Here is a 23,533-nt window from a genome sequence, read left to right as displayed (position 1 = left end):
GTAAGGGATAGACATAGATGACGTCATAAACGTGGGGATACCATATTGGTAAAAATAACCCCAATATTTGATATCACGTTGGGGCGATTACCCTGGAGGCAAAGTTAGCTTGTTTGACGGTATTAAAAAATTGTTAAATAAAATGTCAATGGGCCGTTCTTTTTAGGCGTATAAACAATGAAATGCCTCCTATAATTCGCGCAGGTGGTACAAAACTAAACATGTTTAGTAAATAAAACGTAAAATAAAATGTATTATGAGTTTTAATTTAAAGAAATCACAAATCGCAATCACACCAATTAATTTACACCACATTTAATCTTCACAACATTTGTTTATTTATTTTTTGGAATTAGAAGTACGAAAAAACTTCGAGGTCAAAATTACCCATAAAATTATGATATTTTCATCTGGTATCCCTAACATGATTGTTATGCAGCTAAATTAAGAAGAAGTTTAAAAATGGCTGACCTCAGACTCCTACCTACCTACGTAATTTGGGCGGATAATTTTACAAATAATGTTTTGTTAATTTGCGTAAATAATTGTGATATTTTTATTGAAATCGTTTGATTCTACATTGCTTTGAGTGTAACGTAATATTACGATGTTATTCTCACATATTGCGTTAAGAGGAAGGTATAAAATACCGTACTTACGTGTGAAAGGTTATGATCTCATATTTTTGCTCAGCGCGGCTATTACAGCCGATTACAGAACAATTCACCAGTATTTTATCAAAGTTCAAGCATACAAAACGCTAACCATCACTATATTTCATAAGAGAAAGCACAATTTCATACAAAACAACGATAATTAAACAAGCAACGAACAAACATGACATGTCACGTACTTATTTGTTTGCCACAACCTCGGTTGTGGCAGCGGTGGAAAAGTGAAACTATGACAAGGACAAACAATAACATCGCTTTCTCTGCTACTCCTACTGAAAGATACATAAGACTATCCCGTTCGGTCATTTTCCCCCACTCCTCATGACCGATCCAGTTATACTAGATTCATGACAGAAACTTATTTCGACTATGGCTAGCTCACTCACACAAAGAAGAGTATGTCAATATGTTATTGCCACAGATAAGTAATGCAATATGGACCAACAAACTAGAAAAAAAAGTAAAAGACTGCAAAAAGCGGGCAAAGTAGTACAGTTTTACGGTAGCACAAATTCAAAGGCAATATTCTTGGAAATAAACTTTAACGCAACCACAGGTAATTGCATATATAGTTTTATTTCATACGCGAGTGTGTGGAGGGCCCTTTACGTTCGCGGCTTCGCGCCGAGATTCGCGCATGAGTGTGGATTGCCCTTTAGGCACATTAGAAAGATCACAAGAAGTACTCGATAGACATGCAAATGAGAAAAAGTACAGTCAGCAATAAAAGTGTCACATAAATTTTTTTTCACTTGTTTCAGGTTCAACTTTCATTAGCCAGACTCTATAAAAAAATCCTGACATTTTTGTATTCCGTCCGCATTCCTGACAATAGGCGAATATTCCTGACATCTGAGGGGCTACCGCGAAAACCTAAATTCGCAAATTGCGGGGATCTTTCTCTTTTACTCCAATGAAGGTGTAGTTAGAGTGACAGGGAAAAATCCCGCAATTTGCGAACTTAGATTTTCGCGGTTATAGCCCTGGTAACCCTAAATACGTCCATCTTGGTGCTATCTTGTAGTCACAGCTTGTAGTAGACGTAGCGAGCAACTAAATAAAATAAATAAATCGCGAGTGTGGATAGCTAGCACCAAAGAATACAATACTCACTCCACTCGCCAAAACTTGCGCCGAGCGCCTCGAGAGAGTGTGCTGATCCGGCATGACAGGTGAGAGGAGACGAGAATTTGTTTAATGTTTATACGTAGTGTACGTAAGAAGTTAAATTTACCAAGACCAGTGTACGTACGTGTGTTGGTTGAAAAAATGCTTAAAAACATATTTGTCTGTACAAAAAATATTTTGCCTTTAGTTAACATTGTGTTATAAATGGTTGTTTTTTTTACAGTTAACATCCTATATCCTGCCCTAAGTAAAATAAAATGCCATTGTTTAGTGGACGCTGCTTGAGCACAGCCAAGTTGGTCGGCAAGACTGCTGTAATTACGGGATGTAGTTCCGGAATTGGCAAGGAGACTGCCCTAGACTTTTATATAAGGGGTATGTTATCATATCAATATCGTTTGTCGCAAATAGTGCGACCATCTGACTGGGTTTGCCATAGTTTGGCGCTCGTTCGGAAAGGGTTCGTGGTCTTTAAAAGCGTCCAGTTAAAACCTGGACACTTGAGTCATGGTTATCCCTAAAAACAATTTTATTATTGCCGTGATGTTTAGGGGAAAAAAACGTTACTGGTCTGAAAAGTTTTCGAACATTTTGTCTGGCGTCGGCTACTTCAGTGATGCCAATGGCAGCCTTGATTACAAACCATGTAACTCTTTAGGTTTCCATTCCTATAAAAAATGTTGTTTCTAATTCCAGGAGCAAGAGTAATTATGGCCTGTCGTGATTTAGAAAAGGCAGCAGCTGTCAAGTCTGAAATAGAGGAAAAATGCAAGCATGTTGCAGAGACAGGCAAGCTGGTACTCATAAAATGTGATCTAGCTTCTTTGAAATCTGTCCGGGAATGTGCTCAAACAATATTAGATACCGAACAACAGATTAAAATCTTAGTTAACAATGCTGGAGTCATGATGTGCCCTAAGAGCTACACAGAAGATGGGTTTGAAATGCAATTTGGGACAAACCACTTGGCACACTTTTTGTTAACTATGCTCCTTCTGCCCCGCATGAGGAACAGCACTCCAGCAAGGATTGTAACTGTCTCCTCCGCAGCCCATACCAGTAAGTAAACCTAAGACAGGTCTGTCTCAAAAGAAAAATCCTTTAAATTGAATTTCAGGTGTATGATTATTAATGTTGCACTCTATTTGATTTTTTTTAGGATATGATATCAACTTTGATGACTTAAATTATAAAAATAGGTCATACAGCCCTGCAGAAGCTTATTCTCAAAGCAAGATAGCAAATGTTTTGTTCTCTAACGAACTGGCTTCTAAATTGAAGGTAAATCAATATTATAGTTATTGGTTCAATGTGTAATTAACCCTTATATGCAGTGTAGGATGCAGCCTACACAACCAAAACATCTAATTTTATACATTCGCACGGGTATTTCAACCAATTTACACAAAACCTTTACAAATTATATGTATAAACCTTCCTCTTGAATCACTATCTATAAAAAAAACGCATCAAAATCCATTGCGTAGTTTTAAAGATCTAAGCATACATAGGGACAGATATACAGACAGCGGAAAGCTACTTCGTTTTATATACTATGTAGTGATTAGATAAAATGTATTTGTTCCTATATAATATTACAGTACCTAGTAAAACTAATCCGTTTTTCGATTTTTTACTCAAATTTACTCAATATTATACCAATTATTATATTGTAATTTATAAAAATTACATTCATTTTAAGGCAAATGTAAGATAATTTTTAAAAAATCCAGTATTTGATGCTTTTTCGTATGTGATTTTGAACGTTTTTTTTCGGGGTATGTAATTATTTTATATTTAAAAACTTTTATTGGTTTATAATAATAAGCGCTTCATGGTAGACATATAGCCGATCTCAACCAAGAATTTGTCGACAGAGAATTGTCAAATTCTTGGCTGAAGCGAGGCGAACTCTTCCCGGAGACAGAAGCCTTTATGCTAGCCATACAAGACCAAGTCATTGCCACCTGAAATTACAGGAAACACATAACCAAAGAATTAGCCCATCAAAGTGATTCATGTAGACATTGCAATAGTGCCCCGGAAACGATCCAACATATAACAGGTGCATGCAAAACCATAGTTCAGACAGATTATAAACACCGCCACGATCAAGTCGCATCCATAATTCACCAGTACCTAGCTTATAAATACAAATTCGTAGAAAAACAACTACCATATTATAAGTATAAACCATCCATAATTCACGAAAATAGGCAATACAAACTATACTGGGACCGCACAATTATTACCGACCGAACAGTTCACTTTAATAGACCAGACATAACATTCTTTGATAAGACCACAAAAACCATTTTCTTAATTGACATAGCAATCCCGAACACACACAACATCCAGTCCACAATCAACGAAAAATTAGCAAAATATAGAGATTTAGCGATAGAACTCAGGCGCCAGTGGCAAGCCACCACTGTACATATAGTCCCCATAGTAATGTCGACCTTTAAACAACACATTACGAAACATTAAGTAACAGCCTGGAAACCCTGCACATGCCAACCCAAATCATACATACCCTACAAAAAGCTACAATCCTAAACACATGCCGAATAACTAGGAAATTTTTGACTTCATCTACAATAACAGAAAACACCACTTAATAATTATTTCTTATGCTTGGCCATGGCCCGCATAAGAAATATAATACCCCCTAAAAAGGAGAAAAATCAAAACACAAAATAATAATAATAATAATATAATTTCTTTATTCAGATTTCTATGATCCATTGGTTAGAGTACATAATTACTTAAAATCTATTGTTAATGTTTGTAAAAAATTAATAACAAGTACATTAAATAAAAATAATTAAATTAAAAATATAAACTTAAATTTGACAAAATCAGCTACCCATGACCATTAAATTGTTAAGATGTTTGTGCATGGGAGAGTCAGGCTTTTCTACAAACATTTTTAGGATGCCGTTAGAGCTGCTCCGCATCCTACTAACTAGCGAGGCAGTTCTTTTACGCACTATGGCGTGAAACCCATCTGTGCGTGCCTCCGCAAACATTTTAGAAGCACTGCAGAAGCGGGGCAGCTTCAACAACGCCCGAAAGCCGTTATTATATTGAACCCTCAGGGCACTGAGCGCCTTCTGAGTGCAGTTGAACCACAGGCTGCTCGTATAGAAGCTCTGACAGAACGCTTTAAAAAGCGTGATCTTAACTTGATCCGAGCAACGAGCAAACCTGCGGGCCAACATATTACTCCTCACCGCCAGCGCCCTGCGTTCTCTTTCGATATCTAAATGATCCTTAAGGTCGTCGGTTAGATAATGCCCAAGATATTTAAAGCTATAAACCCTCTGTAATGGTGTGCCGTTGAGGAAAATGTCCGGCACATTAAGTGTCGGCATTTCTGGTCTTTTACCGGCGGCCTTAAAGATCATATATTCACTATTGTTTACATTGTTTATCACCAATAGTGTACCTTTCTAATGGTAGTAAGATTTTTCATATATCTCTTACTTAAAATTATATATTTACATAAATATGACAGCCTATGCAACTTCTAACACTGATTTCACAGTGAAAATCAATGTTATAATTATTTTACCATTTTCCCCATATCACAGAATAACTAATAGTACTACCGTACAGAAAATTCACTCCTTCACAAAAGCCAGATTTAGGTATAAAATTATAACTACACTCGCCGCCTGGACCGCCGCACGAACCGTGAATCTTCTTTGCGAGCCGCAGTTTTATGACCGAGCTGCGAGTGTCGGCACGGGGTTGTCACTTGACAAGTTTTTGTACCTATACCTATTGATTTATTGCTACCCAAAGGTTGTCTGGAAGAGATCGCTTTTTAGCGATAAGACCGCCTGTTGCTACCTGGTTCTATATTTTCTTTAAATATTTCTTTGTAGTTTTACATGTATGTAAAATGTATAATTTTGGTGCAATAAAGAATATTTACTTACTTACTTATTATTTTTAAGATAAATATGTAGGAATTACAAACGTTGATTCTGTAAACATAAAATTTTTAGCCGGAGATAGTATGTCTGATTCTCACGGAAGTAGGTATGCTACAGAAGTATGTATGTATGTAAACACTTTATTGTACATAAGACAGATTACAAACACAATAAAAGAACAAAAATATATACAATGTACAAAGGCGGACTTATCCCTATAAGGGATCCCTAGAAGTACTTATTCCTTTGATATTATGTCGGTCAATATAGTCCGGAATTTAAAAAAAAAAAATTTCTGCTTCCTTGTTCTTCCGTTTATTCAGACATCCGTAAACAGAACATTATCTTTTATTTTACAGATTAGATCGCGATTTAGGTTTCGAAGCCATTGCGTATTTAAAATTTTGCGCGAGCGCCACGTGACACGACTATCGTGCGAGCCGAGCGGCAGCCCACTGCCATACACCTTCCCGGGCGGTGCGCCGGCCAACTATACCTAAACTGCGCAGTGACACCCCCCTGCCCATATGCTTTTTTCATATTCGCTTCCTGCTGTCTGTCTGTCTGTGTGTCTTAGATCTTTAAAACTACGCAACGGATTTTGATTCGGTTTTTTTAAATAGATAGTGATTCAAGAGGTTTTTACCTAGCATAAATACCTACTCATAAATGTAGCACGCACTATTGTTAATATTCTCCAGATAAGGAAGGGCGGTACCTCCTGGCACAGGCTTTTAAAGCTTAAAAGGAGGTTCCAACCACTAATTTTTAAGATGATGAGATTGTTAAAGAAAATAAACATTTTTGACTTTTGATTTGAAGAGGGAAGGTTTATATGTATAATACATCAGCATTATGTATAATATATGTATAATACCGTGCGAAGTCGGGGCGGGTCGCTAGTAACAAATATATTAATTTCGGCCAATAAAAAAATCATGCATGCATTTAAGGGTTAATAAGTATATATTCTGGTGTCTTAATTAACCTGGTGTTTTGTTTATTTTGCAGGAACATAACATTGATGGTGTACATACATACAGTTTGCATCCAGGTGTAATAAAAACTGAATTGGGTAGACATTTGGATGACAGCTTGTTTTGGGGAGCCCGGCGACTAATTGGCATAATGTTTATGCCATTCCTTAAGTCTCCTAAACTTGGTGCTCAAACAACCATATATTGTTCTGTTGATGAAAAATGTGCTGATGAAACTGGCTTATATTACAGGTACAGGAAGTTCTGTCTGTTGATAGTTACTCACATTTAATGTGCTGATGAAACTGGCTTATATTACAGGTACAGGAAGTTATGTCTGTTGATAGTTACTCACATTTAATGTGCAGATGAAACTGGCTTATATTACAGGTCCAGGTAGTTCTGTCTGTTGACAGTTACTCACATTTAATGTGCAGATGAAACTGGGCTTATATTACAGGTACAGGTAGTTCTGTCTGTTGACAGTTACTCACATTTAATGTGCAGATGAAACTGGCTTATATTACAGGTACAGGTAGTTCTGTCTGTTGACAGTTACTCACATTTAATGTGCAGGTAAAACTGGCTTATATTACAGGTACAGGTAGTTCTGTCTGTTGACAGTTACTCACATTACACTTACTTATACAATACAGTTGACGTTAAAGATATGTTTACACTTTTGATTTGATTTCCTCGTTTTGTAGTAAGGTGAAAAACGTAAAATGGGGGGGGGACGCCGTGCCAAGGTACCCAGTCTTACGCAGATATGCTAAAAAGTCGTACTACTGTGCCTATGTGAATCCACAAAGAGCAATACGTTCAGAGCTTGTTCATTGTAAAAAATAAACGCTTTTAAAAGCGATTTTGATTGTGCACTGCCTTATGGGAATATAGTTCAGATCCGGAAACCGCTACCAACTTTTAGTATGTTGTTGGGCATGTTATTCGGTCTCTAAAACTGCCGGGAGACAGCGGCGCCGGCCATCTACTTCAGCGGAATGACGTCATCAAAATGACTCCCGCCTCGTTGCGAATATTGCATATTGCACCCAAACTATGCATTGCACATACACGTGTGGGGTATTAAATGAAAGCCAATTAAATGTTCTATATTTTATTCATACACCGTGTCTCAAATTATACAGCAATATTTAGTGCAAATTACAAAGAAATCAGAATGGTGGAAAAAATAATACGATTATTTGGGTTTTACAACTAAACAAAAAGTCGGACTTTACAGCAATGTACTACAATATTAAAGATGACGTCTCAAGCCTTACATTAATATCAAAACAATTAAAATCTGTTTAAAATTGTGGAAATTATCCATCAAAATGTAGGTATTCGCCCATACAAATGTCTTAAAGTTAAAAAAATCCAAATTGGTCATATTCCAGAGAATCCGCATAAGCTTCTAGTATGTTATTAACAATATGACCTGGATTCTAAAACTGTCGGGAGACCATCTCTATTGTCCCTGTGTAACAAATAATGATGTCATACAGATATTCACTGCCGAAATTCGCAAAATGTTAATTATAGCTATACCATGAGTCACACATACACGTGTGCTACATGTAATGAAGGGTTATTAAATGTATTATGATTCATCTATACATTGTTTGCAAAAAAATGTTTGGTTTAAGAGCTATAAACAAAGCAATACCACTTTTTATGAAAAAAGTAGGTGTATATCGAATTTATATCTAAACTAAAAACGTTAATAAAATATTGCTTATACTTATACTATTAGATAAAACAGTTATTCAGGTTTAGGTTACCGCTTTAATTTTTGATTTTCGATGATAACTGTGGAAGTTGTACAAAAAAAACTAAAGCGCGCCAACAATTCTTCCTTAATGCGCTCATATTATGCAAAGAATAGTACTAAGTATCGGGTATTAAATGAAAGGACATTACATAAAACACATTAAAACGATATTTTGGAGTGGAATTATAATTTATAAATTGAATTTGTATGATAAATAAGCAAACAACGGTTTCTTTTCGTACCTAATCTCCTCCTTTGAAAGTCGGTTAAAATTTAAGTTTTGTGCACCTGGGCTGGGCTACAAAGGCGAATGAATTGACGCCTCATTTATCAAAATCACTTCAGTAGTTCCATGTAAACAATACATCACACGTAGACAGCAAATTCTGCCTATTTCTATTGTCTGGGAGAGGACTCTGACTTCTGTAACAGGTTTTTTTTACTTAGCTCAGAAGTCAGGGACTTCAACACCTATTTTGTACTTGCTTCCGTCAATATTTTTTTTTTCAAATTCATTTTATAAATTATGATTCCACTCCAAAATCTCGTATTCATGTATTTTATGTAATGTTCTTTCATTTAATACCCCATAATTGGGACTATTCTTTGCATAATATGAGCGCATTAAGGTAGAATTGTTGGCGCGCTTTAGTTTTTTTGGTAAACTTCCACAGTTTTTTTCGGAAATTAAAAATTTAAGCTGTGACGTATAGTTGAATAACTGGTTTCTTTTATATTAGACGCAACATTGTTATAGCGTTTTTAGTTGAGCTATAAAATATATATAAAAACTAACTTTTCTCAAAAAAGTGGTTTTTCTTTGTTTGTAGCTCCTAAAATATACATTGTTTTTATAAATAATGTATTAACGAATCATAATATATTTAATAACCTTTCGTTTGATATAGCACACGTGTATGTATGACTCATGGTATAGTTATAATTAAGTTTTTTCAAATTTCGGCAGCGGTCACATGTATGACGCCATTATTTGTCACTCAGGCACTATAGATATTGTCTCCCAGCAGTTTTAGGATCCTTTTTATATTGCTAATAACATACTAGAAGCTTATGCGGAATGCGGATTATCCTGAAAATGAACAATTTCGATTTTTTAAACTTTAATGCATTTGTTCTAGCAAATACCTACATTTTGATGCATAATTTTCACATATTTGGCCTGATTTTGATTATTTTGATATCAGTGTATGGCTTGAGATATCAGCTTTAATTTTGTAGTACATTTCTTTAACGTCCGACTTTTGGTTTGGTTGAAAAACCCAAATAATCGAACTATCCAGGCGCGGGGAGCGAACGCACCCGTTCGTGGTCCACATTCCATTCGTTCGGACGAAACGTTTTGCCTCCTCCTTTTTGGTACGGACGGCTAATGAATGGAATGCGCTCCCGCCATCTGTATTCCCTGATCAATATGACCTCGGTCTCTTTAAAACAAAAGTGAATAGGCTGTTACTGAACCGGTGAGCTCCATCTTTCAGGCCCTGTCTTCACTTTCCATCAGGTGTGACTAGGGCCAATCGGCGATCAGTTTATAATAAAAAAAAAACTATTTTTTTCATAATTTTGATTTATTTTTAAATTTCTCTTAAACTATCGTATATTTTGGTACATAGTGTATTAGTGAAATATATAATATTTTATTGGCTTTCGTTTAATAGCCCACACGTGTACGTGTATGTGCAATGCATAGTTTGGGTGCAAAATGCAATATTCGCAACGAGGCGGGAGTTATTTTGATGACGTCATTCCGCTGAAGTAGATGGCCGGCGCCGCTGTCTCCCGGCAGTTTTGGAGACCCAGTACCATGGCCAACAGCATACTAAAATTTGGTAGCGGTTTCCGGATCTGAACTATCTCTTCGACCGTTTCCCATAAGGCATAGTACTATGAAGCGATTTTTGGATCATAACTTCGGTGGCAATAAATCCCGTAAGCATCACCTCGTCTTCTGTGTCATCGGTTTGCCAACAGTAATACAAATGGACTTAAATAATTAACACAAAAAAATTACCAGAGTATTGACCCAATTTTAGGCAAACACAACTTGCTAATATTACACGCTCACATTAAATGTAAATTTTTTGAGAGAGTGGGTCAGGGTAACTGAATCTTTTGCAATAACTTTATTCAATCAATCAAAATATTTATTGCTGGTCATGAGTTACAGAGATGTTATTCTAATGTACAATGGTCTTCATGTCCTGCCTCAAGAAAGGCGTACAATATGGAAACTTAATTTTAAATGAGATCATTTATGTAAATATATTAACTTATGCCACACATTACAAAATTGGTTAACATAGTGTTCTATATTATTCTGTTAACAACTCGCTCACTAAATGTGGAATTGCACGCAGGCTTAGCGGGAATTATAGAAAAAGCGTTTTTCCTAGGGAGTTATGAAGTTTCTAGTATTAAAATTAACAGTTTTTTGTCTTTATACTTCATTTTTGTATAGTAAGTGTGATGAAAAACATTGTGTGTAACTCGGGGCGTAAAAATATTGCATACTCGAGTCTATAAATAGCTCCGGCAAGCCGTTGCGATTTAACTATACTCTTGTTTGCGATATTTACCTTACCCCCCATGTCCCATGTCGCACAATGTACTATTCTCCACAAGCCAGTGAAAAAGTTTTCTTTTGAACTCCATACTAATATTACTTGTACAGGGATATGCGCGCGCTCACGACGTTACCGTACCGCTTTTACGCCCCTCCGTTTGCCTAACTAGATATAGTCTAACCCGTTCGTATAAAAATACCGCAAATCGATGTACAGGTTAGCCGTTTATCACACACATAATAGAGGCCAAAACAAAATTTTTGACCCGCAGTTCCTAAAAAAATCTCGCTGCGGGGGGGAGTGGTAAAACATTATTTTTTTTGTATGGAAAAAGACATTTTTTTTTCCATCGAAACCTATCGAGTGTGGTATCATACGAAAAGGCTTTTTGAGGCGATTCTAAAAATATATCACATTACATTTCGGGCATTTTTTTTAAATTAAAACAAAAATAATTTTCGAACATACCAAGTTTGGGCTCCTCCAGACACGATATGGCTGATTTTTTTTGTACAATATACCACAAATGATACGTGATATCCTCATGTCTAACCCCAATAAAGCAATTTTGAAAATAATATCATTAGCATATTTTTTTTTTTAATTTTTTAATTTTACATAGTGACACAGTTCTACTTCAATACCTATTTCACGAGACTTATGGAACTATACAGCAGATACGGTACATATTAATCATAAAATGATACGTAATATCCATATATCCAACGGGAAATACCTCTTTAACCCTTTAACTGCGCCTTTTCATCAGTTGGTATAATTTGTTTAGTTATTGACACAAAATATCAAGGTTGTATCCTCCAGCTACGATATAAGTCTAGTGAAATAGGTATTGAAGTAGAACTGTGTCACTTTGTAAAATTGAAAAATTAAAAAAAAATGGTAATGATATTATTTTCAAAATTGCTTTCTTGGGGTTCGATATCAAGATATAACGTATCATTTGTGGTATATTGTACAAAATAAATCAGTAAGGTATATCGTAGCTGGAGGATACAACCTTGATATTTTGTGTCAATAACTAAACAAATTATACCAACTGATGAAAAGGCGCAGTTAAAGGGTTAAAGAGGTATTTCCCGTTGGATATATGGATATTACTTATCATTTTATGATTAATATGTACCGTATCTGCTGTATAGTTCCATAAGTCTCGTGAAATAGGTATTGAAGTAGAACTGTGTCACTTTGTAAAATTTAAAAATTAAAAAAAAAATGCTAATGATATTATTTTCAAAATTGCTCTATTGGGGTTAGACATGAGGATATCACGTATCATTTGTGGTATATTGTACAAAAAAAATGAGCCATATCGTGTCTGGAGGAGCCCAAACTTGGTATGTTTCGAAAATTATTTTTGTTTTAATTTAAAAAAAATGCCCGAAATGTAATGATGTGATATATTTTTAGAATCGCCTCAAAAAGCCTTTTCGTATGATACCACACTCTATAGGTTTCGATGGAAAAAAAAAGTCTTTTTCCATACAAAAAAAAATAATGTTTTACCACCCCCCCGTAGCAAAATTTTTTTAGGAACTGCGGGTCAAAAATTTTGTTTTGGCCTCTAGTATGTGTGTGCCAAACGGCTACCCTGTACATCGATTTGCGGTATTCCTTTGGAATTGGGGTCGAGCGGCTTCCGCTAATACCATCTCAGAACTACTCTCCGTTCAGAACTAAAATTTGCAGTGATGAGCATCGGCTACCACGCAGCTGTGCAACTATTTTTTCCCCTTACTAGCTCGGAAAGCCGTCTTTTATCCTTTTAAACAAGCGGGTAAAAACGCATTTTATCCACTAGTGGGGACAGTAATTTGACCTTGGATTAGATATGAGCGCCGCGCCGGCGCGCCGCCGCCGCCGACGAAATTTCCTCGTCGCCGCCGCCGATGCGGCGCCATCGGCGTGACCTTGTTAGATACTACTACTTTCAGAATCGCAAATTATATATTTTGTGGAGTCGAGGACGTTAACAGCGCCACTCCAATTAACTTATGGAGATTAAAAAAGTGTTTTTCTCAAAAATGGACGGCAAAGTCGACGTTGCCGGTTAAAAAGTAGGTCGCGAAGTGCGTAGTTTATGGTGAGTCAAAACATTAAAAAGTTAAAAACATTGCAGTCTCGATTTCGGGACTGCAATGTTGCATACAAATTCCATTATTTGTCGAGTTCCAAACTTTTTAAAAGTTGAAGTGGCCATATCAAATCAAGGCATGGGTCCATTAAACAGCCAAACAGATGATCAGTACTTATTATTATAATGTTGGTACCGCGACTATTTAGGTGTCTCAAATAGGTTGGCGTATTTTCAGCAGAAAAATACACTTCTATTTTTAATTTAAAAAATAAAAAGGCGGCAAAGCAAATCTTTTTACTTTTTTCTGTGAAAATATATACATAAGAACGTTGCTTATGTAAAATATTTATATTATATTTGTATTTATTGCGCCATTTTTGAGAACAGCACTATATATGACTCGGCTGGAAGGCTACTTGCTGGCTTCGGATTCAATTAAACGGACTCTCAAGGTCGTCCGTTTAAAACGAATCCTCAGCCAGCAAGTAGCTACTTCCGAGCCTCGACAATAATGTACTATTACGTCCGTATAATTTAAAAATATCAATGATAAATGAAAAGTATTGATTTAAGATTTAAACATAATTATTGTTAGGCACTGCGTTCCCTCTGGCTCGGGCATTAACGCAACGTGGTATAGCCAACGTAATATTAATACCGCTAGGTGTCTCTTTGTTACTGATTAGTGTGTTAGTGTAGTTACTAAGGTAGTGTAGGTAGTGTAAATAAAGCAAAAAACCGGCCAAGTGCGAATCGGACTCGCGCACGAAGGGTTCTGGGTAGTTTGTTCTTCAAGGCCGCAGTCCAATAACGGACTCGTTCTATTCCCATTTGAGTTCCATCTCCTTGTAAGTCAGAGATCTGTAAAAAGTGACACCGAGGTATTTTGGGTGAGGGTTATATTTAAGGCTTGAACCTTAAAATTTAATAGTGGGTTGATAGTAGGCATGTTTATTATGAAGATGGAAGCACGTAACCTCTGTTTTACTGGAACTTGGTATGAGCCTCCAGGATGTGAAAAAACTCGACATGATTTTCAGGTCCGACGTCAGGACTTCCTCCGCTTCCTCAAATCTCCGACTTCGAGTGACCAGCGCGATATCATCAGCGTTTATAAACTTTCTAGCTATAGTATCGGGCAGGTCGTGAATATACAGATTGAAAAGAGGTGCGAGTACTGATCTCTGTGGAAGGCCGTTGTTGAGTTTCCTACGCTTGCTTTTGGCATCTCCCAGATAAACCTCAAATTGTCTCTCACTCAACATGTTCGCTACAAGGGCTGCTATCTCTTTGCTTGGTACAACTGAAAGGAGTTTGAAGATGAGTCCATGTCTCCACACTGTATCGTAGGCGGCTGTAAGGTCGATAAAAACCGCAGTAGATTTAAGTTGTTTCTGGAACCCATATTCGATGTGCGTAGTGAGAGCTAGCATTTGATCAGCGCAGCTGCGTCCTTGTCAAAATCCTGCCTGCTCTTGAGGAGTCGCAGCTTCGATGAATGGTGTAACTCATGTGAGCAGCAGCCGTTCCAGCAACTTGTACGCGCAGCTCAGAAGAGCGATCGGGCGATAGTTTTCCGTGAGCTCTTCGTTTTTTCCAGGTTTCTACAGTGCTATGACTTTGGACATCTTGAATTTAGTAGGGAGTTGATTTTTCAGCAAGACGTTGGAGAAAAAGCCGCAAGCCAGCTTACAGCCAAGGGGCCTATGTTCATGAGAAATTCGTTATAAATTCCATCGGGGCCGGATTCCACGCCGGATGAGACCCGTTATCCGGCATGATCATAATCATAATATTTATTAATAATATAAATTACATGTCACATTTTATACAGTGTATAAAGATTATATTTAAGTATGAATTTTCGCTACATAATGTAGGTTGCATTTAATATCTTACATCTACCTAAGTTCCTAATTTAAAGAACATGCTGCGCTTTAGGTGGGTTAGCTGCTTGCGAATGCGTTTCGTGGTGCATGGTTCTCTTTTTGCCCTAGTTAGGTCCACCATTCTGTTCGCTATGGCATTAGGGTGTAATTTCTAAAACGTCTTTTGGCAGCTCTTTTTGCCCGTTAGACGGTTAAGGACTCGCCAAACTTTTCTACTTGATATCTTGAAGTCTCAACTCAACTTAACTGTTTCCGACCATCTGTCTTTCCTACCTTCGTCAAAGGTCTTCAGTAGCTGTGCACCAATTTCGTGATTGACAGAGTTTTGGTATTCCCTAAAAAGGTTCTCACTCTATCTGTTCCAGCCAGGAATGTATTATTTCTATACCCTCTGGGTACTGTAGCTTTGGCCGCTGTAATAACAAGCTTAGCAAACGTTGCGTAGTTTGAGGGTTTAGGTTCGAGTTGTTCGCGTTCTAGATCGTGATTAAGCCTATTTTCGGGGCACCTTCATGGAGTTTGTAAAGGCTATCTTGATACCAATTTTCAGAATGATGGGTCTATGTTGACTGTTGGAAAAGCTAGGCATGATCATACGCGAGGCAGGAAGTGGCTGATCTAGAGTGTCCTTGCTGACGAAAGTCAGGTCAGGATTTTACTCCTGATTCCATCTTGCCGAAACAAATGTACCCTTATCTTTAGCATCGAGGCCAAGATGCATATCATATCAGAGAGATCTGCCCAGTTGGCTAAGGCCGCCCCATTTGGATCTATTGCTCTGTAGCGCCAGTTGACATGATGGCTGTTAAAATCGCCGCAGAAGACACTCGGGTGTCTTAAGTCTGGTAGGACCTAAGATGGCTAAGTAGTAAGGGGAGGTGCAAGGTGGAAGTATGGATAGGTCCTTGATTTTTGCCTGTAATGCTTGAAGATCCCGGAGATCACCTCTAGCGTACGTGGCTATTCCGTACTTAGGACGATGAACCGCTGTAATAATGGAGTAGCCCGACATTGTCCGATCCGATGTGGATGTAGGATCCTACGTACACAATGTCGACATGCGAGGTGGATTGTGGCTTCCCGTCGGCGGGGGAGGGCTTCAGCGGTCACGCAGTCTAGTATTATACTTGATATATCAATAATTGTCTAATTCCTTAAGTTTTAGGAAAAAAAACATGTTTTTTTCGGCAAAATTCGGGTTAGATTTTTGTTCCCTTGAAAAACCGTTTTTCAAGGCCACGCCGCCGATACGCCGCCGCCGCCTAAATGTATATCGGCGCTCATATCTACCTTGGATGGAGCGTGTTTAAGTAGCTTTGGCAGATAACAAAACGTAAAACGCTCATAATAATGGTTCGTTTGATATTAATTACCATTAAATGAATGGTTTCAGAATTTAATAAAAAAATACCAAATTTAGCTTTTTTTAATTATTTGGGGCATTTTCTATGCAAAGGGACCTTATTGTCGATGGCGTTTACGCCGCATAGCGTCGCGCGGCATTATACCTATATTTATATCGGAGCATCGTTTAAAATGGCGTAAGCGCCATCGACAATATAAGGTCCCTTTTTATAGGAAATACCACATTTTAAGTCATAACCTTAAAATTCCATAAGAAACATTTGGTTTTTTATAAGGAATGTTGAACGCACAAGTTGAGTCGATGCAATTTCAAAACGCATCGTCAGAAATGTTAGCATTGTCAAATGTCAACAAAAATTTTACTTACTAAGTTTTCTCACCGACTGAACCGACTCCGACTCACGTGAAAATACACAACTTTCAGTTTTCTGTTATAATATCGTATTATCGTTAAAAAAAAAGAGTGATTCCAGTGACGAAGATGATCTAACGCCTGTGGATGTTGCACTTTCCTCGCTATAGTGAGGTGAAAAGTTTTGTGTTACACACGGGTGCAAATGTATTTTACTTCTCGTTTGTTGAGACACTCGCTACGCTCAGGATTCTATTTCAGAACCACTCGCTTCGCTCGTGGTTCAACTATAGAATCCTTTCGCTTGCTCGTGTTTCAATTCCACACTCGCGGGTAAAATACAACTTTGCACCCTTGTATAACAAATAACTATTTTACATGATTTTCAAAAGAATCGTTTTCATTATGGTTTGTGATTACAAATTCTTTCATTATTGTAAATATGTTTTTAATGTATGAAAAATCGATTTATTACCTTATTTTAAGCATCAACCAAACAAATACATTTTTGAGTGATTTTTTTTAACCGACTTCAAGATTTCAAAGGAGGTTCTCAATTCGGTTGTTTTTTTTTTTTTTTTTCATGTTTGTTACTCCATAACTCCGTCATTTCTGGACCGATTTTGAAAATTGTTTTTTTGATTGTAAGTATATACATACAGATTGGTCCCGTTTTTGTCAAAAAGCAGTTCTGATGATGGGATCCATGAGGAATCGAGGGAACTCCTCAAATGTTAAAGGCATACATATAGTGATTTTAGTATTTTCATCAACAAATCAAGCACTTACATTTAAAAAAGTGACATTTGATGAAGTGGAACTGCTGATGATGATCAGAACGGAACTCTTCAATGACGCATAGTTCACGTTTGGCGATTTGTCCTCTTCGTTATGTTTGTTAAGCAAGTTAGGTTTTCAAGAAACATTTTTGTCAAGCTCGAGTTCTGATGATGGGATCCATGAGGAATCGAGGGAACTCCTCAAATATGAAAGGCATACATATAGTGATTTTTGTATTTTTATAAACAAATCCAGCGCTTCCATTTTAAAAAGTGACATTTGATGAAGTGGAACTTTTTTGAACTGCGATTCTCACAGAACAGAACTGCTATCAGAAAAGTAGGTTAGGTTAGGTTAGAGCTGTGACCCTTACAGAAACGAAATGCTACCAGAAAAGTAGGTTAGGTTAGAACTGCGACCCTTACAAAAACAAAATGCTACTAGAAAAGTGGGTCGGTTTACCTCCTTTTCTACATAATTAGGCAAAAGATGCTGTCTTTTTCATTTCATTGTATGGAATCTAAGAATGCTTTCAGCGGCATCTCCCATTGAAGTCAGTTTTTTTTTCTTAAAAATTATTTACAACTACCAATACCATCAATGGGGAAGAGTGGATCATATGAAATTGGGGCACATCACAGTGGATCAATGAAAAATCGGGCATGAAAATTAAAAGTTTTCTTTAAAAAAAATAGATGATACTAGAAGCACAAAACTAATCAGTCAGCCGGTCGAACTCCTACCGAGCGGACGTTGCAAGCGATAGATAACGCGTTGCTAATTATCTTACCTACCCAAGCACGTGTATTCGGATTGCAGTGTAGAAATTATTGTTAAATCTGCGTAATAACTTAAGTGAAGTGTATAAATAAGACCGTGACAATGGTGCAGTGTAAGGAGTGCAAGCTATCATTAGCTAAAGTCAAGAATAACGGTATATCCCGTTGTAAGGGTGTGTGTGAGGGTGTCTTTCACAAAAAGTGTGCCGCAAAGCTAAAAGGCTTCAATCTGACGGAACTATGCGAGGACTGCCAAACACCTGTAACACCCCAGTAGAGCTTAAGCACCGATTCCTCTAAACCCTCGATGGAAAAAGTGTTGAGAGAGGTCAACGAAAAGCTGTGTCGTACACAAAACGGAAAAAACCCTTGAAGAGATGTCTAATGATATAAGTTTTTATTCCGCAAAATATCAGGAGCTTGTCGAGGGTAGGGAAAAAGCGAACAGCAGAATAAAGGCCTTGGAGCACAGGAACAGCCACCTGGAGACATGCAATCGGGCTCTAGAAGATCGGGTAACGTGGTTAGAAACTAAAGAGAAAGAGAAAAATGTGGAGATAGCTGGACTGGAGGAGAAAGACGGCGTCGTGCTGGAAAACACTATACAGCAGTTAGCCCGCAAGTTTGGAGTAGATGACGGGCAAATTCGCGAGATACAGCGGGTAGGCATGAAACCCGCCGCGGTTAAAACAACTACCGCCAACAAGCAAATTGAGGGTCGCTCGAGCGAGCCGCGCCCGCGGCCCGTTGTTATCACCATGGCAACGCGGGCGGCTCACGACCAGTGGCTGGCCGCTAGAAAAACAGGTAAGCTATGCAATGATGACGTATTCGAGAATGGCAACAAAGACTTTATATATATAAATGAGGATTTAACTAAGTATACACGTAACTTGTTGTGGACGGCAAAGAATGAATTAAAACCTACTTATAAATACGTATGGGTGCAGGACCGCAAGGTGCTGATAAGGAAAGATGACCCAGCTGACGCGAAGATAAAAGTGGTCCGTTCCCTAAACGACTTTGATTCATTTCTAAATGATGAGAAGTGACGTACTTACACATATATCTGAAACGGTTCCTCTCATATATCTTAAAATTATGTAATTAGGATTTTCAAATTCAACGACGAATCTACACAAATTACGTCTAACATAAGTTACAAAAAGTACGAGAACTTAGAAGTATGGAACAATGAAATAAACCTACATAAACTAAGTCTACATATTATTCACATCAACATAAGGTCATTAAGAAAAAACTTTAACGAACTACAGTTATTACTAAGCGGGTGTATGGAGAAAATAGATGTTATTGCTCTTACAGAGGTGAATATAAAAGAACAAGAATTGCCAATGTATAAACAGAAGGACTATGATACATATATAACGACAAGAGGGACATCCAGGGGAGGAGGAATACTGGTATATGTAAGGAAGAGTATTAGCTTCACGGCATCTATAATTAAATCTAACTACAGTGAGATAATATACGGAGAACTCTCCCAGGGTAAAAAACAGCTGACCCACTTATTCGTCGTATATAGACCGCCGAAAACAAACAAACATGGATTTTTGACAGATACATCAAGTGCTCTCGAAAATACCTACAGGACAGGAGTTAATAATGATCGGCGATACAAATATAGATCTCATGAATGAGGTCAGCTCAGGCAACGTCATTAGCCAGTACAGGGACAATATGTGTGAGTTAGGATTAGAATGCGCCATCAGCGACGTGACCCGCGAGGAGGTGTACGGCGGCCACGTGACGCGCACCTGCATCGACCATGCGTGTGGGTGCGCACCCGGCGCGGGCGGCCGGTGTCCGCGTACGTCCTCACCACCAAGGTATCTGACCATTATCTTATCGGAATGAGCATCGAGGTTGTTGACCCCGCACAGACTGGTAAGCGAGCACCTGTGACTATTTTATGTGAAAAAACAGTTAAAAACAAACTTGATAGTGTTAATTAGAACGAACTGACTTACTGCGATTGTGCAATACAATTGTATGATAAGTTATGCTCAGCTTTTTCTTGTGTTTACAATGACTAAAGTATATGCGGATAAAGACCTAGGCCTAATAGAAAACAGAGTACAGGAAGATCTAACTAACATTATTAAATGGTCACATGATAATGGGATTATTATTAACATTGCAAAAACAAAATGTATGTGTATACGGTCGCCCTTCTCTAGAGATAAGTACAGACCGCCGTGCATTGTGGGGCACAGTTTCGACTGCCTCCACAGTGCGCGGCCGGCTGGGGTCGCGTGCGGATGTGCCGAGCTCCAGGTGGTGGAACAATACAAGTACTTGGGCTTGCTTATAGATTATAAGTTCTCGTGGCAGCCACATGTAAATGGCTTATGCAATAAATTAAGCGCAGTACTTGCAAAATTCCACCATCTGAAGTTCGTTTTAAATAGGGCTACTATGTATGCAGTGTACTATGCTCTAGTGGACTCACTATTGTCGTATGGGCTGTCAAGCTACGGCCGTACATTTAAAACGTATCTAGATAAGATAAAGGCATTGCAGATTAGATTCATGAAATTAATAATTGGCGAAAAAACTAAATTTAAATGTAAAAGTACTACCTATGAACAACTCTTCTTAGAATATAAAATTTTAACAGTCCATGAACAAGTCACATTATTATTAGCTTTGGAACAAATGTGTAATGATGAGTTTTAAATACCTATTGTCATCCAAAGGTTAACGAGAAACAGAGATAGTAATAAATTGCTGGTACCTAGTTTTACGAATTACTTTGGCCAAAGATGTAGATAATATTTAGTCCCTATGATCTATAACGAGTTGCCATCGGATTTAAAGACCACAAGGATGACAAAACAAACATTTAAAAAGAAATTAAGTTACTTTTTATTAAATAAAATAAAAGGTCAAATACATTACAATACATAACCCTTATAATACATTACATTTGTAAACTGTACGCTCAGATTAGAAAGTTAACCCCTTACTTCATGTCAAAAATAAAAAAAGTATTTGGTTAAAAGTAAACTTTAATAGCTAAAAACATAACAGCCATATAAGGCTGCGCATGCAGTAAAGGGTTAAGTAGGTAAGTTTAGGTTTAAGATAAAGTTAAGTTACATATCAACCGCTAACACAAACGCAAAGGAGCCTCGTCTGCCAACAAACCACACAGTGGTTTGTTGGCAGAAGAAAATATGTATTTAGTTGTAAGTAAGATCTTTGAATAAACGTTTTTTTTTTTTTTTTTTTATTAATATAAATCTCCACACAAAGAGCAAAATCTCTGGTCTTCAATTTGTAGCCAGTATGCAAAAAATAAGATAAAAAATCATTGCACACTGAAAAGTTATGTTATAACATAAAATATATTTATATTATATTCTTCATTAAATTTACCTATGAGAATAAGCTTGAAAATTTATTAACATTTTAATATAATGATTTTGATTATGCATTATAATTAGTGCATTTGTTGTTCCAGTGACTGTGTTGTTAAAACTCCGGCCAGAAAAGCTCTAAACGACGGATATGCTAAGAAACTGTGGGAAGTTTCGATGGATCTTGTTGGACTAAGACTAGATAATTACAACCCGTTTACTAGCTGAGGACTCTGCACCAAACAAAGCGGAGTTAGAGCAAAACTAGAAGAGACTAATAATATGTTGGCGGGTGCTTGTAGTCGCGTTGCGGTCATCATTTAAATATACACTTTCACCATTATCTCAACAACGGATTATATAATTTTTAATTTCTCATGCTCTGAAAGAGGGTCATTGTTGTTCTAAAAGGTGCGCAGAAAATGATACGTGTCTGCACTAGAGCATTTTACGTTCGAAGTACGATATTTTTAATTTTTTTACGATAAGCAATTGAAATTTGAGTTTAAATGGATTTGTTATACAATTTCCATTGTGATACTTGACTCTCCATTCCATAAATAACGATACTTTTGCCTGAATTTTTAATTGAAAGTTCCCTCAATAAATACTATAAAAATGTATTATTCGTCATGTTTTTGAAAAAACACATGCATTTTACTTTCCTCGTATTCGAAATGAAAAGTAGAGTGTTTAACTCGGGTGAAAGGCATCATTTCTGCCTCGGACTATTGGCGCTCTCACTGCGTTCGAGCGCCAAGACACCTCGGCAGAAATGAATGCCTTTCATCCCTTGGTTAACAATCTACTATTTTTTACTATTTAATTTTACCTCGTGGCAAAATTTATTTTTGGCCTTGGAAAATCTAGTTTGGCCCGTAACCGGATTAGGCTGGTAACATATCTATCTTCATTCTTTTTGAAGTGAATACTCGTAGCGTAGGATAGGCGACGATTTGGTAATCGAAAAATGAAAATTGATAACACAATTTAATGTAAGCATCACGTAAGTGATGTATCGTTAGGGGGTTTATATTGGGTTGCATACAAATGAGTCATATCTTTGATACGCATAACCACTTGTGTCATAATCATCATTGCGCATACAAATCAAAAGTCATATTATATTATATTGTGTCATACATTTTTAGCCATAATATTTAATGCCATACTCAGCAGTTGTCATACACTTTTTGGTCATATACATTTTAATTATAATGAATCAAATGTCATACAAACTAAAAGCATATTTATCGATACGTATAATAATTTTGAGCCATAATGATTTAATAAGGCATACTAAGTTATTGATAGCCGTACATACACCCACCTCCATAAAGTCTAAAAGAAAACGATAAGCAACACAAGAAACTCCTCGAAAAAAACCTTTTCCCTAATCTCCGTCCAAACACTTAATTCGACGGAGCGCCGCAAAAGCGGGGCTCCTATTTCTGCGTAGTATGTCCTTCGGACGAGTAAAGAAACCTAACGATCCTAACCTACCTACTATTTAAATAAATCAATATCTATGATTAGTTTTTTTTATAAAACCGTTACTCCTACTGGAGGGGGCTCCTCTCCTTCGATCTCCTCTTTTATACGGTCTTTGTATGGTTATAATTATGACTAAAGTAATATTTGCTTCATGGGTTCCTCACAACCATACATATTTATTATTCATGCTTTGTAACATTTATGAAAAAATATATTATGACCACTAAATATATGACTTAATTTTTTATGTCTATATTAATAGTATGCACTGCAATACTTCGAACGAAAACCAATTATGGATATCAAGCATATGA

At 37.1% G+C, this 23,533-nt stretch overlaps 2 protein-coding genes across 2 annotated transcripts in view; both read left to right on the top strand.

The window, feature by feature from the left end:
* LOC134754852 (serine/threonine-protein kinase polo) overlaps positions 1-23,533 on the top strand; it is a 466,060-nt gene that overhangs the window by 139,211 nt on the left and 303,316 nt on the right. The gene's annotated exons all lie outside the window — the stretch shown is intronic.
* Positions 1,706-22,300, top strand: LOC134754909 (retinol dehydrogenase 13-like). The gene is made up of 6 exons (XM_063691382.1): positions 1,706-1,846; positions 2,026-2,177; positions 2,499-2,861; positions 2,962-3,083; positions 6,758-6,975; positions 21,830-22,300. The coding sequence occupies exons 2-6, from the start codon at positions 2,060-2,062 to the stop codon at positions 21,951-21,953; spliced, it is 945 nt and encodes a 314-aa protein (XP_063547452.1). The 5' UTR covers positions 1,706-1,846; positions 2,026-2,059; the 3' UTR covers positions 21,954-22,300.

Source organism: Cydia strobilella, chromosome Z (assembly GCF_947568885.1).
Source record: "Cydia strobilella chromosome Z, ilCydStro3.1, whole genome shotgun sequence".
Classification (NCBI taxonomy): domain Eukaryota; kingdom Metazoa; phylum Arthropoda; class Insecta; order Lepidoptera; family Tortricidae; genus Cydia; species Cydia strobilella.
The sequence above is the reverse complement of the archived record's forward strand: the minus strand, read 5'-3'. Positions and strand labels throughout refer to the sequence as shown.

Coding starts and splice junctions, on each gene's coding strand:
- LOC134754909 (XM_063691382.1), top strand. CDS start 2,060: ATGCCATTGTTTAGTGGACGCTGCTTGAGCACAGCCAAGTTGGTCGGC. Junction 2,862..2,961: donor CTCCTCCGCAGCCCATACCA/GTAAGTAAACCT, acceptor GATTTTTTTTAG/GATATGATATCAACTTTGAT. Junction 6,976..21,829: donor GAAACTGGCTTATATTACAG/GTACAGGAAGTT, acceptor TTGTTGTTCCAG/TGACTGTGTTGTTAAAACTC.